At 40.8% G+C, this 18,415-nt stretch overlaps 1 protein-coding gene across 8 annotated transcripts in view; it reads right to left on the bottom strand.

Annotated features, from left to right (window-relative positions):
* Window positions 1–18,415, bottom strand: part of USP9X (ubiquitin specific peptidase 9 X-linked) — a 119,719-nt gene that overhangs the window by 80,786 nt on the left and 20,518 nt on the right. For all 8 annotated transcript variants that reach the window (XM_063450119.1, XM_063450118.1, XM_063450122.1 and 5 more), the window contains exon 2: window positions 10,983–11,236. In XM_063450119.1, the coding sequence (XP_063306189.1) occupies window positions 10,983–11,078 (96 nt within the window). In that variant the 5' untranslated portion in view covers window positions 11,079–11,236. The remainder of the gene's footprint in view (window positions 1–10,982; window positions 11,237–18,415) is intronic.

Raw genomic sequence — 18,415 nt, 5'->3', positions numbered from 1 at the left:
TGTCCATAAGGTGGGAGGATCTGCATAAAAGCCGGGCAGGTAGCCCCAGTAAATCAGTTCTGCTTGACCCTCAAACGAAGTGTCGTCTCGTTCTTGGGGGGAATTGGATTGGAAGCTGTTACAGTGAGACTGCCAGGGAGGTAAGCAGTTTGTTTGGGATTTCCTGTTCGGCTGTTTAACAGCATTCGGGAGTTGGTGAATTTGTGTGTTTCCGGTTTGGGAGTTTGAATATTCATGTGTTTGCAAATCAGGAGATTGGTGCTTGCAGCAGCTGTTCGTGTATTTAAAGGGGGAATATCGAATAAACGGTTTTTAACCTCTTGTGTGCAAAACGGTCCGTTACAGAGATTTACTGCTGAATCTCTAAAAATGCATCTTGCTATAGCAATCTGTAAATGTATAAAGCATTTTACACACAAGAAATTTAAATAGCAGTTTAGACTTTATAATGGTGGGAATTTCTGCAATACGGTGTGTACACACACACACACACCCCTTAATTTATTATTTTTAACTCCTTAAGACCGCAGGGTGTTCTATGCCGTCCTTAATTGTCTGTCTCTAAACGCCGCAGGGCGGCATAGAACGCCCCAGGGCGGTCTTGTCGCACACGTGGCCGGCTGCATTACCCCGCTACAGGTCAGGGGGCATGCCTGGCCCCCGGGCACCCCCCTCCCCCATGTGCCTGCGGTCTGCAGGCTCCGATCGCAGTGACAGGCTGTCACCGTGATCGGTATTTACCATATGTGAGACGATTTTAAAAATCGGCTGACACATGGAGCCGCGGCATTTTACAACTGCAGATCGCGGTCTGGGGACATGCGGTCAGTTACCCATGCGGTCAGTTACCGTGATCTGCAAAGTCTGATCGCAGTGACAGCACTGCGATCAGAGTTACTATGCGTCAGCCTATTGGCTGACACATGTAACTACAGGCAGGATCCCCCTGCAGATCGCATGCCTGGCCACCCATGCACTCCCCCTGTGGCTAATTACCGCGATCTGCAGGAGGTGATCACAGTGACAGCCAGTGATGTGAAATCACTGGCTGGCACTGTCTCTGCCCCTCTTAACCGCTTTTAAAATAATATATATATATATATATATATATATATATACATATATACATACACACACACACACACACACATACACATACATATATACACACACATACATATATACACACACACTAAGTGTATTTTAAAGGGACACTATAGTCACCTGAACAACTTTAGCATCATGAAGCAGTTTTGGTGTATAGAAGATGCCCCTGCAGCCTCACTGCTCAATCCTATGCCATTTAGGAGTTAAATCCCTTTGTTTATGAACCCTAGTCACACCTCCCTGCATGTGACTTGCAATGCCTTCCATAAACACTTCCTGTAAAGAGAGCCCTATTTAGGCTCTTTATTGCAAGTTCTGTTTAATTAAGATTTTCTTATCCCCTGCTATGTTAATAGCTTGCTAGACCCTGCAAGAGCCTCCTGTATGTGATTAAAGTTCAATTTAGAGATTGAGATACAATTATTTAAGGTAAATTACATATGTTTGAAAGTGAAACCAGTTTTTTTTTTTGCATGCAGGCTCTGTCAATCATAGCCAGGGGAGGTGTGGCTAGGACTGCATAAACAGAAACAAATGGATTTAACTCCTAAATGACAGTGAATTGAGCAGTGAAATTGCAGGTGAATGATCTATACACTAAAACGGCTTTATTTAGCTAAAGTAATTTAGGTGACTATAGTGTTCCTTTAACCCTGCCTGATGTAAACAGGCAGATAAACTGCTATGTTTACATTTGGGGTTAAGCCAGCCACTAGTGGCTGTCTTCTGGACAGCCACTAGAGGCACATCTGCAACGCTGAAGGCATTTAATGCCTCCATCACGCAGAGCGTCCATAGGAAAGCATTGAAAAATGCTTTCCTATGGACACTTTGAATGCGCGCGAGGGAGCCGACGTCGGCGGGGGAGGAGCGGTAAGGGATCCCGGCGGTGGAAGAAGGGGAGTAACTGAAGGGGTTTTAACTTCAGCACCACGGGAGGGGGACCCTGAGGGTACTACAGTGTCAGGAAAACCAATTTGTTTTCCTGACACTATAGTGATCCTAAAAAAAAAAAAAAAATATACATGTACATGTAGAATGATATTGATTATATATATTATATATAATAAATAAAATAGGTAAATACGTTAAAAATAAAAAGAAGAAAATAAAAAGTTAATATATGTGTGTAATTTCGTTCTAACTGTATTTTGATAATATATATTGATATCAAAATACACGTAGAACGAAATATATATCTATATACATAAGTATATATCACTATATGTATACCTATATATAAAAGTAATTGAAAACAAATTATATATATATATATATATATATATACACACACACACACACACTATAAAAATAATAATTTTACATATGTTTTTCGCATAACTAGGTCCTTTAATTAATTACAATTTGCGGGACCTGCCTGCCAACCCAGGCCGAAAGTATAGGGAATTTAATTTGCTAGCACTATATTTAACCCTATAACTTTCCAAGACACCATAAAACCTGTACATGGGGGGTACTGTTTTACTCGGGAGACTTCGCTGAACACAAATATTTGTGTTTCAAAACAGTATATTACAATATATTACAACGATGATATAGTCCGTGAAAGTGAATTTTTTTGCATTTTTCGCACACAAACGGCACTTACACTGACGATATTATTGCGGTTAAACTTTTTACTGTTTTGTAACACATATTTGTGTTCAGCAAAGTCTCCCGAGTATAACAGTATGTCTCACTTACAGGTTTTATGGTGTTTTCAAAAGTTACAGAGTCAAATATAAGGCTTGCGTTTCAGTTTTTTCACATTGAAATTCGCCAGATTGTTTACGTTGCCTTTGAGACGGTATGGTAGCCCAGGAATAAGAATTACCACCATGATAGCATACCATTTGCAAAAGTAGACAACCCAAGGTATTGCAAATGGGGTATGTCCAGTCTTTTTTTAGTAGCCACTTAATCACAAACACTTGCCAAAACTGGCGTTCAAATTCGTTTTTTTGCATTTTTCACACACACAAAAAAAAAAATATTAATGTTAACTTTGACTAGTGTTTGTGACCAAGTGGCTACTAAAAAAGACTGGACATACCCCATTTGCAATACCTTGGGTTGTCTACTATTGCAAATGGTATGCCATCATGGGGGTAATTCTCATTTCTGGGCTACCATACAGTCTCAAAGGCAACATAACCAATCTGGCGAATTTCAATGTGAAAAAACTGAAAAGTGTAACATGCTATATAGGACCCTGTAACTTCCCACAACACCATAAAACCTTTACATAGGGGATACTGTTTTACACGTAAGACATCTCTGAATACAAATATGTGTATTTTATTGCAGTAAAAGCAAACAGTATTTTGACATTCACAGTTAAAATGTCACGTAGAACTAAGAAAATCTTAAAAAAAAAAATCGTATTTTCTCCCATTTTTTTTAATATATTTTTTCATATTAAATTATGTTCCATACCTAAATATTTGATGTTAAATGAAAGTCCTGTTTCCCCTGAATAAAATGATATATAATAAGTGTGTGTGCATTTAATATGAAAAAGGTGAATTACGGTTGGACAGACATATAGCGCAAATGCCAGGTTTTGTTTACGTTTTGTTCACAACTTGTACATTTGGCTGCGTCCTTAACCCCTTAACGCCGTTACGGCGTTCCATGCCGTCGCGCTTTAAATGGGCTTTAAAGCCGTTGCGGCGGCATGGAACGCCGTAACGGTTTAAGCCCCCAGGAGCCAGCAACTACCCACCTCCGCCGCGATCCTCTTCTCGGGGGCTGCCTGAGAGCCCAGGCAGCCCCCCTCCGGCAAATGAGGCCCCCGGGGGCCATGTGATCGCTCTCAAAGAGCGATCACATGGCCCCCTATAGCTGGCTATGGATCTGCCAGCAGGGGGACTGTTTGAAATATCAGACAGTCCCCCTGCTGGTAGGAGGTGTAAAAAAAAAAAAAAAACAAACATGTTTAAAAATAAATTAAATATATTTTAATATATAAATAATATGTACATATATTATATATATACATATTATATATATGTAACGTCATGCAAAGTGTATTTTAATATTAATATAAGTATATAAATTAATATTAAAATACACTTAGAATGACGTTACATATATATAATATGTATATATATTATATATATAATAGATGTACATATATATTATATATAAATACGTATAATTAAAATAATAAATAAAATAATAAAATAAATAAATAAAATATTGAAACAAAATTTAATATAAATTATATATGCATATGTCATTTCATTCCAACTGTATTTTGTTATTAATATATATATCGGTAACAAAATACACTTAGAATGACATTCTATATATATCTATCTATGTATAAAATACAAATAACCGCAAATATATATATATAGATAAATACATATAATTACATAAAAGATTACATTAGTATACACGTAGAATTTAAATACCTATAAATGCATATATATTAAAATTCTACGTGCATATTTAAATAATCTTTTAACGTAATTATGTGATTTGATTAATTAAAATTTGATTAACATGCCTGACAACACAGGGAGAAAGTGCAGAGAATTTAATTCGCAAGCACTATATTTGACCCTGTAACTCTCCAAGACACCATAAAACCTGTACATAGGGGGTACTGTTTTACTCGGGAGACTTCACTGAACTCAAATATTAGTGTTTCAAACTGGTAAATTGTATTACAACAATGATATTTTAAGTAAAAGTGACGTTTTTCGCATTTTTTACAAGCGAACTGCACTTTTATGGTCTATATTATTGTTGTAATATGTTTTACGGTTTTAAAACACTAATATTTGTGTTTAGTGAAGTCTCCCGAGAATAACAGTACCCCCCCATGTACAGGTTTTATGGTGTTTTGGAAAGTTAGAGAGTCACATATAAGGCTTGCATTTCATTTTTTTCACATTGAAATTTGCCAGATTGGTTATGTTGCCTTTGAGAGCGTATGGTAGCCCAGGAATGAGAATTACCCCCATGATGGCATACCATTTGCAAAAGTAGACAACCCGAGGTATTGCAAGTGGGGTATGTCCAGTCTTTCTTAGTAGCCACTTAGTCACAAACACTGGCCAAATATTAGTTTTTTGCTTTTTTCACACAAAAACAAATATGAACGCTAATTTTGGCCAGTGTTTGTGACTAAGTGGCTACTAAAAAAGACTAAACATACCCCACTTTCAATACCTTGGCTTGTCTAATTTTTCAAATGGTATGCCATTATGGGGGTAATTCTCTTTCCTGGGCTACCACACCGTCTCAAAGGTAACATTACTAATCTGGAAAATTTCAATTTGAAAATGGAACGTTCTATATTTGACCCTGTAACTTTCCAAAACACCATAAAACCTGTTAATGGGGGGTACTGTTGTACTCGTGAGACATCGCTGATTACAAATATGTGCATTTTTTTGCAGTCAAACCTAACAGTATTATGACATTCACAGCTAAAATGGCAGACGGAAAAACAAATTTAAAAAAAAAAATCTTATTTTCTCACCTTTTTTTTTTTATTTTATTCATAATAAATTATGTTCCATATATGAATAGTTAATGACAGATTAAAGCCCTGTTTCTCCTGAACAAAATGATATATAATAAGTGTGGGTGCATATAATTTGAAAGAGGGGAACTACGGTTGAACAGACATATAGCGCAAATTACAGTTTTTGTTTACGTTTTGTTTTGATCAGAACGTGCACTATTGACTCCGTCCTGAAGGGGTTAAGGGGCTAAACATCAGACACCTTTTGTGTACAAACTCCAAAATAGTGTTAACAGATTAGGCAACTATTATGCATAGCACAAATCAAAAGGTGGAAAATTCTACCACAAGCCTTAAACTACACACAAAGGCTCAAAATGTCCACTCGCCAGAAGCGAGGAAACATTTAGCCCTGAGGAGAAATTCACTCCTAATGAGTGTGTTATGGATCCACAAGGCTTAAAGCAGCAAGCTAGAAAATTAACCAAAATACACACCCACCCCGCCATTAACCTCTACGGCAGGGGTCCTCAAACTATATGATATAAAATATTTTTTTTAAACCAGCATGTAAAACACTTTGATATAAATAAACCAAAGTAAACCAAGAAATGCTTTTTTTTTTTAACCCCCTTAAGGACACATGACATGTGTGACATGTCATGATTCCCTTTTATTCCAGAAGTTTGGTCCTTAAGGGGTTAAAGTAGGTCATAAACCTTTATAAACTTGGTCAAATTGCATTGTTTGGCACGCTTCTCATGTAGTACAATTTCTTCATGCTCCCTCCCTCTTAATCGCTGCTCTCTTTTTCAGATTAGTCCACCAATGCCAGAAATAAAGCATCATTGTTCAGCATCAGGAGAGAGAAACTGGACACCAGAGCCTGTAATGCCTGATCACACTAATCAGACTCCCTTCACACCTTCCCTAGTCAGGATGTTGCAAGATGGGAAATTTTCCAACTGCACATGAGTAAATCTGTCAGGCATGCCAAACCCACTTTTCCACATTCATATAAATAGAGGACCGATAGATCAGTGTCCACCTTGGGAGTGGTTGTGGAAAACAAATAAGAAGCAGCTAAATATGAAAAAAATAAATCATATTTACCTGATTTTTATCAGCCTGCAGGGTGAGCTAAAGCTTGTTACTTTCTCGTGTTTCACAAGTCCATATAATGCAGGGCTTGACAAATGTGTTTGTTTTTAAAGGGACACTATAGCCAACAGAACTACTACAGCTTAATGTCTATAGCCTGACCCTGTAAACTTTTCAATGTAAACGCTGCATTTTCAGAGAAAAGGCAGGGTTTACATTGCTGCCTAATAAGACCTAGTGGCTGTCACTCAGACGGCCACTGGAGAGTCCTGTGACAGTGCTCTGCATGGAGGCACTGAATGTTACCCATACAGAACATGCACAATATACTCCCATTGTTTTCTTATGGGAAAGCATTGGCTTAGCTGAGATCATAAAGATTGATGAACTCTGAAATGGAGGCAGGACAAGTCACGGCAAAACCTTCACGGCGTGGGGGGAAAAGTTGAGTAAAACCTCCAATCATGTTATCGGGGGGGCCAGGTACCGAAACAGACACACACACACTTTCTCAAACACTCACAAATTTAACCCCTTAAGTCCGGAGGGCGTACTATTACGTCCTTTTAAAAGCGGCTCTAAACGCCGCCGGACGTAATAGTACGCCCTCCGTTTTTTAGTAACTTACCCGGTCGCTGGCGGTCCCACGCCGGCGATCGCGGTTCGGGGGACTCCCAGGGAGCCCCCCGCGGCACGTCCGCCCTCCAGGAGCCCTCCCGGCCATGTGAGAGTGAGGTCCTTGCGAGGACCTCACAATCACATGGCCGGTATAGCTGCCTGCTGCATTGCCAGCAGGGGGACCAACTGTAATGACAGTTGGTCCCCCTGCTGGCTGAAAATCAAATAAAAATGTTTTAAAACAGTGTTAAAATAAATAAATTATATACTTGGATATATATATACACATATACACATACACCGTCTAGGTGTATTTTAATATTAATATATATATAATTATATATATATATTAATATCAAATTACACGTAGACTGATACTGATTAAATATATATATAATTATTGTTATATATATATTTATAAATAATATAAAAAAAATTAATATGTAAATACGTAAAAAAATTAAATAAAAAAAATAATTAAAAATAAAATATAAAAAAATATATAGATGTGTTTTATTTCGTTCTAACTGTATTCTGATATTAATATATATATATTTATATCAAAATACACTTATAACGAAATAATATATATATCTATATACATAAATATATACGTATATATCACTATATATATACCTATATATAAATAAAAATATTAAAAAAAAAATATATATATATATATACGTATATATACACATATGTATATATATACATATATTAATTCTACACATATATTTATGTAATAATTTTACATAATTAGGTATCCTAATTAATTACAATTAGCGGGACCTGCCTGACCACCCATGCCGAAAGTATAGGGAATTTAATTTGCTAGCACTATATTTAACCCTATAACTTTCCAAGACACCATAAAACCTGTACATGGGGGGTACTGTTTTACTCGGGAGACTTCGCTGAACACAAATATTAGTGTTTCAAAACAGTAAAATGTATTACAACCATGATATCGCCAGTAAAAGTGAAGTTTTTTGCATTTTTCACGCACAAACAGCACTTACAGGGACGATATTATTGCTGCAATACTTTTTACTGTTTTGAAACACAAATATTTGTGTTCAGCGAAGTCTCCTGAGTACAACAGTACCCCTCATGTACAGGTTTTATGGTGTTTTCAAAAATTACAGCGTCAAATATAAGGCTTGTGTTTAATTTTTTTCACATTAAAATTCGCCAGATTGCTTACGTTGCCTTTATGACCCTATGGTAGCCCAAGAATGAAAATTACCCCTATGATGGCATACCATTTGCAATAGTAGACAACCAAAGGTATTGCAAATGGGGTATGTCCAGTATTTTTTAGTAGCCACTTAGTCACAAACACTGGCCAAAATTGGCGTTTTTTGCATTTTTCACACACAAACAAATACAAACGCTAGCTTTGGCCAGTGTTTGTGACCAAATGGCTACTAAAAAAGACTGGACATCGCTTATTTGCAATACCTTGGGTCGTCTACTATTGCAAATGGTATGCCATTATGGGTGTAAATTTATTTCCTGGGCTACTATACAGTCTCAAAGGCAACGTAACCAATCTGGCGAATTTCAATTTCAAATGTAACACGCTATATTTGACCCTGTAACTTCCCAAAACACCATAAAACCTGTACATAGGGGGTACTGTTTTACACGTGAGACTTTGCTGAATACAAATATGTGTATTTTATTGCAGTAAAAGCAAACAGTATTATGACATTGACAGTTAAAATGTCATGAAGAACGAAAAAAATAAAAAAAAATCTTATTTTCTCCCATTTTTTTCATATTAAATTATGTTTCATAGCTAAATATTTGATATTAAATGAAAGCCCTGTTTCCCCTGAATAAAATGATATATAATAAGGGGGGGTGCATTTAATATGAAAGAGGTGAATTACGGTTGGACAGACATATAGCGCAAATGCCAGGTTTTGTTTACGTTTTGTTTCGTTCACAACTTGTACATTTGGCTGCGGTGTTAAGGGGTTAAATGTTTTTATTTTAATCCACCGAGCCTCCCTACCTTTGGGAGAGCTGAGTGAACTTTCCCTGGGGTCCAGTGGGGCTGCTCTCTCTTCCTGTGTGAGAGGGAGCTGAAATCTACCATGCAGCTCCTCTCTGCTCCCTGTGTTGCCGGGGCCGGAATGACGTCATATACTGGCTCCCGGCATCATTATACAACGCGAGGGAGCAGAGAGGAGCTGCAGGAAGATCACTGCTCCCTTGCACGCTTCCCCAGCCAACTGCCTCCATAAAACCCAGGACGGTCGGCTACAACGCTCACTCAGCCGTCCACCTACATGCTCCCACGGGTGGCCGGCCGGCTCCATTTTTTGCCCAGCCGGCCGTTTTAGATAAAAAGCTGACAAACCCAAGCACCAGTGTAATATTTTAAGTCACCATGGCGACCTGGCGCCTGGGATTTGTCAAGCCCTGATATAAGGTATTGATCACAAACTTTCAAAATAAAGTGGTCATAAAAATATGAAATAAAAAAAATTACAAATTAATACAAACAAATACAAATTAAATAGACACTATAGGCATCCAGACCACTTCAGCAAACTGAAATGGTCTGGGTGCACTGTTCCTATTGCCCTTAGTGCTGCAATGTAAAACATTACAGTTCCAGAGAAACTGCAATGTTTACATTGCAGCACTAAGTCTGCCTTCAGTGGCTTTCTCACAGAGCCACTAGAGACAATTCCTGCATCCAAACGGACCTTTCCTTTGGTCTGGTATCTGACACTCGACATCCTCACACTCTGGATGAGGACATACAGCGTCAGATTTTCCCCCCATAGGAAAGCATGGATTCAACGCTTTCCTATGGGGAGGTCTAATGCGTTTGCGGCATTTGCTGCCCATGAGCATCCGCTAGTTGCAGGATGGAGGAGGAGGCGGAGCAGCAAGTCAGCCCAGAGGGACATAGGGTAAGGGAAGGAAATAAGTTTTTTAACCCTTTATTGACCACCGCAGGGGTTGTGGGCACTTATAGTATTTAAAGTTGTATGAAAAAGTTAGTGAAAAGATCTAATACTTGCTTAACCCCTTAAGGACCAAACTTCTGGAATAAAAGAGAATCATGACATGTCACACATGTCACGTGTCCTTAAGGGGTTAAACTCACTGAAGAAAAAAAAAAAAAAACAACAACGATTATAATGTCATGTCAAGTAAAAATAATAGCCCACCGTAATTAACGAGTTTATGATTGGCCTGTGCCACTCACATCTAATTTACCCGTGCTTCTGACTTAAAGGAACACTATAGTCACCTAAAATACTTTAGCTAAATAAAGCAGTTTTAGTGTATAGATCATTCCCCTGCAATTTCACTGCTTATTTCACTGTCATTTAGGAGTTAAATAACTTTATTTCTGTTTATGCAGCCCTAGCCACACCTCCCCTGGCTATGATTGACAGATCTGCACCAAAACTGCTTCATTAAGCTGAAGTTGTTCAGGTGACTATAGTGTCCCTTTAATACTGTGGGAACAAGCCCCACAACCTCAGTATTCTAAAAATGTTTAATAAATGTGTAACAACATACCACAAAACTCTTACTTTACATCACACAAAGAAAACACACTATAAACCAGGTGAAACATCTTATTTCAAATATACAAAAGTTGATATGTATACCTGGATGCAGAACATCTAGGTTTAAAAGTTCTTACCTGATTCTGTTGGAGGGGAGGCTGAGACTGTCCATCGGGAGCCTGGCCCTGGCTTTCATTCCCTCCGACGGGAGAGCCACGGGTCGTGGCTGTCATACTCGACACAGGGCAGATCTTTGCAATTTTGTCTGTTTATGTAGCTGTCGTAAGAGAAGAAATTATAGTCCCCTCAAGAAAGACGATGAGCCTGCATATGCCTGTCTTACGAAGCTCCACCTCAAACACAGAAAGTTTTGCAGAGAACATTGCATTACCTGTGTAAAAAATGAAGAGATTCTTTAATACTGGTGCTTATTATATACTTCTTATGCAACATGCTTAACCAGAATATACTAATTGGCACAGAATTGAAATGAACTTATTTAACAATTAAGCAACAATGAAAATAAGGGTCATAAAGAAACAGCAGAATCATGGGATATGACAAGTAATTCCTATATTGTTTTAGCCTAAAACTACAGTCACTAAAGAGCAAAGCAATTTAACCTGGATATCCATTTGCCCTTTAAAATGTAAAACCATGGTCTTCTTTAAAGGGACACTGTAGGCACCCAGACCACTTCAGCTCATTGAAGTAGTCTGGGTGCCAACTCTGATCACCCTTAACCCTGCAAGTTTTAAATAACTAGAGGTACTCCTGGCTTCTTAGAAGACTTATGGTCATCTAAACGACGCTGGACGTCCGCATGAACTAGCACATACCATACATTAGAAATTTAAAAAAGTTCTATAGGGGGGGCGGTGCCTGACTTCCGGAGCGGATGGACGACGGGCTTAGAGCTCCATAAAGTCAGAGAAACTAGCTTACAACAGCAAATAACACCAGACAAAAAACACCAGACCACCTCAAGAAGCACCCGGGAGATAGCCGGACAAAGAAAATGGAAAAAAATAAAGAATCCAAGAACGAATCAATGGTGGCGCCGATATTTAGCGCCCTCTCAGAAGGCGGCTTACAACGCGCGGGGGAGCACCAGGACTCAGAGTATGATACAGAGGCTGGCGGGAAGGAAGAGAACACGCAGGATCAGGCCCCCGATCAGCAGAGGGGACCTTAAAACACTGCTGAGAGACATCAACATAAACGTGGCAGCAGAACCAACAAAATACCGCACACCCATAAAGGAAAGCCTCGAAGACCTCACAAAACACACACTAGCAGTAGAAGACAAGATGGAGGAAATCACAACGGCCTCCAGGCATGACAGAACACTGCAAGACATGCGTGAACAAATACGCACCCTAGAAGAAACGCAGGAGGACCTCAACAATCGATCACGCAGAAATAATATAAGGATCAGAGGCCTACCTGAAACAATCACAGTGGAACTACTCCACTCAGCACTAAGAGAAACATTCTGCAGTCTCCTTCCAGAAGCAGCCCCAGCAGAACTGCTCCTGGACAGAGCTCACAGGGCTCTCCTGGCACCATCCACAAATGCCAATCAGCCACGCAACGTTATCATTCGCTTGCACTATTTTCATGTGATAGAGGCACTAATGAGGGCTGCAAGGGACACCCCGCTGCAAATAGAAGGCCACCAGGTCCAGTTCTTTCAAGACCTGACCCCCAGCACATTACAGAAAAGGAGAGCACTCCGACCGCTAACACTAGCCCTAACGCAACAGAGAATACAGTACGCATGGGGACACCCTTTTAAATTTATGGTCCGCAAAGATGACAGAATGTATGTCCTACATGACATTTCGGAAGTACACGATGTCGCGGAGCAACTAGGCCTCCCACACATTGACATGGACCCACAACAGAGATCCCACGAGGATCGGAATGCGCCATCCTCACCAAGAAGAAGACGATTATCTAGACGAGAACCCTACCAACCATAAAGAACAGACACCAGGACTATCCCAACCCCACAGAATGGACTGCACTGTACTATACTGACATGAAACCCCTGTTGGACTCACTCGCCTAACTAACCAGCAAACCTGACACCAAGTCTACTCATAACACTGGACAAACCCTGGAAAGAGCACAGAAAGCAGATCGCACAGACAAGCTTCAATACCAGGGAGAATGCAAGTATAACCCCCCCCCCTCCCCCAACTATTGCCCCCCTAGGCATTAGCTAACATTCTGCACCCCAATCCCCGTGTGATTGCTGGGACACCCCCTAAATTGAACTACCATTAAATCACGCCACTTGGAGTGGACCAGTGGGGGACACACAAAGTGATCCACACTGCATCCAGAAGGACGCTTAATGCAAAACATTAAGGCTCAAAGACTATAATATCCTCCCCCGGGCTTCAGGCGCAGGTGAAAGGACCGACGCAGCGCAGATGTAGCCTAGGAAGGGTAGGGTGGCCCCCCGGGCCTCACAGTCGCGCCAGGATGAATCCTGGCGTGGACGCCATGCTCCCGACACTACTTGAGACTAGCTCCGACAGCCCCCACCCCCATGAGAGCAACAGGCACAACGGCCCCTCAAATTGAAAGACAGATCCAAAAACGGACTGGAGAACAGCCCGGACCTCACAGACTTGCACACTACAACAAACAGACACGGAGATAAACCCAAATCACAGCGAAGAAACCCCTGGTCGATGAACACTAGACCTAACGGAGAAGTGACAGAAACGAGAACAGACTGCCCAAATAACAAACACTACTCAAACACCCTAGCTACCTCAGATAGGCAGAAATGACAGTTCCCCTTCCCGGGGATCCGGTACAGGCGCCACGGGGGACAAGCATAGGAAGTGGACCCGACAGACTCCTCATAGCCCTGCTCGACAGCAGTCCGTAATGTGGAATGGGAACTTTGACTAATTGGTGTCTCCATAGCCAAAATTGAATGTTTACATGTTATTAAGATATATGCAAATGTTGAATGTTCACCCTTGTTAAACTGCATAATGGTACTACCTAGAGACAGAGACCTGGAAACACTTAAAGAGCTCGGGCCTGCGCCTCGCCTGGATGATATATTCTCACGGCTAATAAACAGCAGTCATCGCCAGACTGCGAACAACCTCTCAAAAGCTTACTACCTACACTCCCAACCCTCACTGCCCGCTCACGAAAACCACCTCCACCCACACTTGGAGAGGAGCGGTCAGGCGACAGGACCCACATCTTACTGGCATAGTCTGTAAGCCCAGTAACCCCCACCTTCCCTACCCGGTGGGTCGGGACGGAGGGACCCTACCCCTCACTTCCCCTACTCACCCTCACTCCTTCCTTACCCCCTCTCTTCTTCCCCTACACCCTACTTTGCCCAAAGGCACACGCTCACCCAAAAGACCAAATACAACGCCAACACCAAAAAGATCAAAATGCCAATACAGATTAAGTGCATGTCGCTCAATACCAAGGGACTCAACTCACCCAGGAAAAGGCACATAGACAACGAGCTGATATACTCATGATTCAGTAAACTCACTTCACAGTACAAAAACACTTCCCTCTGACCAACCGCTACTATAAACAGAGTTTCAAGGCAAACTCACCAGACACGAAAACAAAAGGAGTAGCTATTTTACTAAAAACCATCATGCCCACTGACTGACATCACCACAACCTCAGATCCACAAGGCAGGTATGTGACTATCACAGGGAAGATAGGCACCCACAAATACTCCTTTTGTTCCCTATATGCCCCCACTACACCAGACACTAACTTCTGGCAACAATTCTCTACCCACCTCAAGTCACAACCTAATACCCGCCTCATCATAGGGGGAGAAGCAACGCGGTACACTCCGTAGCACTAGATAGGACAACTCAAACGCGAGGACCAAATAAACCATCCAGATGTGACACGCTATTCCAGCATTTTCTAGCCACAGAGAACCTGATAGACATCTGGAGAGCACAGCACCCCTCCACCAAGGACTACATGTTCTATTCCCACCCCCACCAGACTTACTCCCGGATAGACCACTTTCTAACACCAACCCACACTATATCGCAACTCACCACCTCCACCATAGGTTCGATAACTTGGTCGGACCACGCCGACATATTCCTAAAACCGACTATACCCAACCTGACACGACCATAGACATGGAAACTCAACCCCCTACTACTACACGACAGCGAAATAAACACAATAGCTAAAGACTTAGCTGACTATTTCGAACTGAACGCCCCATCGACAACCTCCCCAATAACACTTTGGGAGGCCCACAAGGCTGTAATCAGAGGAAAACTGATTAGCCTAGCGGCGGCAAGAAAGAAAAGATGGATCCAACAGATCAGACACCATGGCGGAAATACACCGCCTGGAATCCCTACATAAACTAAACACACAACCCTCCATCCAAATACAACTGACAGCAGCCAGAGAGCTCCTAAAACAAATAACCGCAGAAGACACAGCCAGAGCCCTAATGTGGCCCGAGCAGAAGTACTAAGAAAAAAAGCAATAAAGCAGACTCTATGCTCGCACGGAAACTGAAACACTGCACCCAATCAGAATAGATCTCACAGGTCCGCACACCGACAGGACATACGAGTGACATTCAAGAACAGATGGGACACATTTTCCAGACCTATTACACTGACCTTTACAACCATGACACCACACAACGATCAACCACACGAAACACTTCACACCTCATTTCGACTTTCCTAGAAACACTACGACTTCCCACATTAAACTCAGAAACTAGGCAGACACTAGAGGAAGAGGTAACGGTTGAAGAAATAACCATAGCATTAAAATAATTTAAATATAACAAGCCCGGGCGGCTTTGGAGCTCTATACTATAAAGTCCGCCTCCTATGGCCCTATACTCTCGTCCACTTCGGCTTCCTACCCGAATTTCAAAACTTCCTAGAAGCAACGCGCAAGGAGCACTACTACTACTACTACCTATCATCAACCATCAACCCTCCCTAGATTTACCATCTCCAATGGAATGAGGCAAGGGTGCCCCCCCCTCTCCCCACTGTTATTTGCCCTCTCATTAGAACCCCTCCTAGAGGCAATACGGTCTAGTCTAGAAATAAAAGGAATAGAAATCCCAGAAAATGAATCTTCTACCCAGATTCTTGTATATTTTTCAGACCCTCCCTATACCATTTCGCAAACCAGACCTCACTACAATCTGCCATAACAAATTTATATGGAATGGAAACAAACCTCGAATAAGTCGAGAAACTATCTATCTATCTATCTATATCTATATCTATATCTATCTATATCTATATCTATCTATATCTATATCTATCTATATCTATATCTATCTATATCTATATCTATCTATATCTATATCTATCTATATCTATCTATCTATCTCTATCTATCTATCTATCTCTATCTATCTATCTATATCTATCTATCTATCTATATCTATCTATCTATATCTATCTATCTATATCTATCTATCTATCTATCTATCTCTATCTATCTATCTATCTATATCTATCTATCTATCTATCTATCTATATCTATCTATCTATATCTATCTATCTATCTATCTCTATCTATCTATCTATATCTATCTATCTATCTATCTATCTCTATCTATATCTATCTATCTATCTATATCTATCTATCTATATCTATCTATCTATATCTATCTATCTATATCTATCTATCTATATCTATCTATATCTATCTATATCTATCTATATCTATCTATCTATCTATATCTATCTATATCTATCTATCTATCTATATCTATCTATCTATATCTATCTATCTATATCTATCTATCTATATCTATCTATCTATATCTATCTATCTATATCTATCTATCTATATCTATCTATATCTATCTATCTATCTATCTATCTATCTATCTATCTATCTATCTATCTATCTATCTATCTATCTATCTCTATCTCTATCTCTATCTCTATCTCTATCTCTATATATATATATATATACACACACACACACACATATCTAGAAAAACAGGAAGCCTGGGCCTGCCCAACCTTCAACACTATCTCTATGCAACTCACCTTGCCCAGATCCAAACTTGGCACTTGCCGCCTTCAAAGAAAAGATGGGTGGACATAGAGCATTACATATTTGGGTGGGATCACCCCTCCCTATATATGTGGCTACCAAGACAGGCACGCCCACTACCCCCGCCCCCCCCCCTCACCCCGCCCAACAGCACCCACAATCACACACTCCTTGGACATGTGGGACAAGCTACACACAAAATTTGATCTATCCTCATACCCATCACCCCCATCTTCCGAAACAGACTCTTCCCACCAGGAATGGAGGCCAAACACTACGCCCAATTCGAGAAACGGGACATAACGAGAAAAGGAAACCTCTTACTGAATGACCAATTCATTGACTTTCATGACATCCCAGACGCCACAGTCCTCTCAACATTTGATTACTTCAGATACATACAGCTCCGAATCTTCGCCACAACTCCCGGCATACAACAGGCTGGCAAAGCACAATTAACCAGCTTTGAGAGAGACTGTGTCAGGTCACCCGCCAAAAAAGGACAAATATCAGACCTATACCACACAATAGCAACACAGAACACACAACTGATACTACCATACATAAAAGCATGGGAAACAGACCTGGGACCGCCAGAGAAGCCAACAGACTGGGCAGACATCTGGGAAGCAACCTCCTCCCTTACTATTTGTGTAACACACAAAGAACAAACATATAAAATGCTTTTCCGATGGTACCCAACACCTCAGAGACTAGCCATCATTCATAGCACACACACAACATTATGCTGGAAACAATGCGGAGAAGAAGAGACGTTTTACCACTGCTGGTGGACATGCCCTAAACTAAAACCCACCTGGCAAGCCATCACCTCACTTCTCACTAGAATCCAATCCAAACCTTGCCCGCTCGACCCCTGGGCCCTCCTGCTATCCAAACCACTAGAAACACACAATAGAAACTAAAACAAACTGATAGCCAGAGTAGCCCTCGCTACCCACAGAGCAATGGATGAGGTATGGGCCACTACATGGATACCTACGCAGAATACAATTGCCAAAAAAATACAAGAGAGCATAGAAATGGACAGATTAACAGCGCAAATAGATGAAACACCTAAAATCTTCCACAAAATATGGGACCCATGGCTGGAAGGAGACACGACTGAACCATGGTAACCAACCGAACCACACCCAACTCTAACACCAGTCATGCAAGAGACCCGGACACTTAAAAGAAGAGAAGAAATTTGTACCCCTTTATCTCCCTCTATCTACCCTTCCCTCCTACCCCCCCCCCCCCCCTGACCAGAAACACAACCCATCCAACTACCCAGCCCAAACCACACTAATGGGCCGCAGAGTCTAAACATTTGTTCTCACCTATGTGTTACCCTTGTTGTTGTTATCGTTACTGACCTTAAACGGCACACAAAGAATTACGACAGAGAACAGGACCAGAGGAAAACTCCAGTGAACGAGGTAGCACAGAAGCTAACAAATGCCACAAATGTACAAACCTCTGGTA

This window comes from Pelobates fuscus, chromosome 1 (genome assembly GCF_036172605.1).
Source record: "Pelobates fuscus isolate aPelFus1 chromosome 1, aPelFus1.pri, whole genome shotgun sequence".
Lineage (NCBI taxonomy): Eukaryota > Metazoa > Chordata > Amphibia > Anura > Pelobatidae > Pelobates > Pelobates fuscus.
This window is presented reverse-complemented; position numbering and strand designations above follow the sequence as displayed.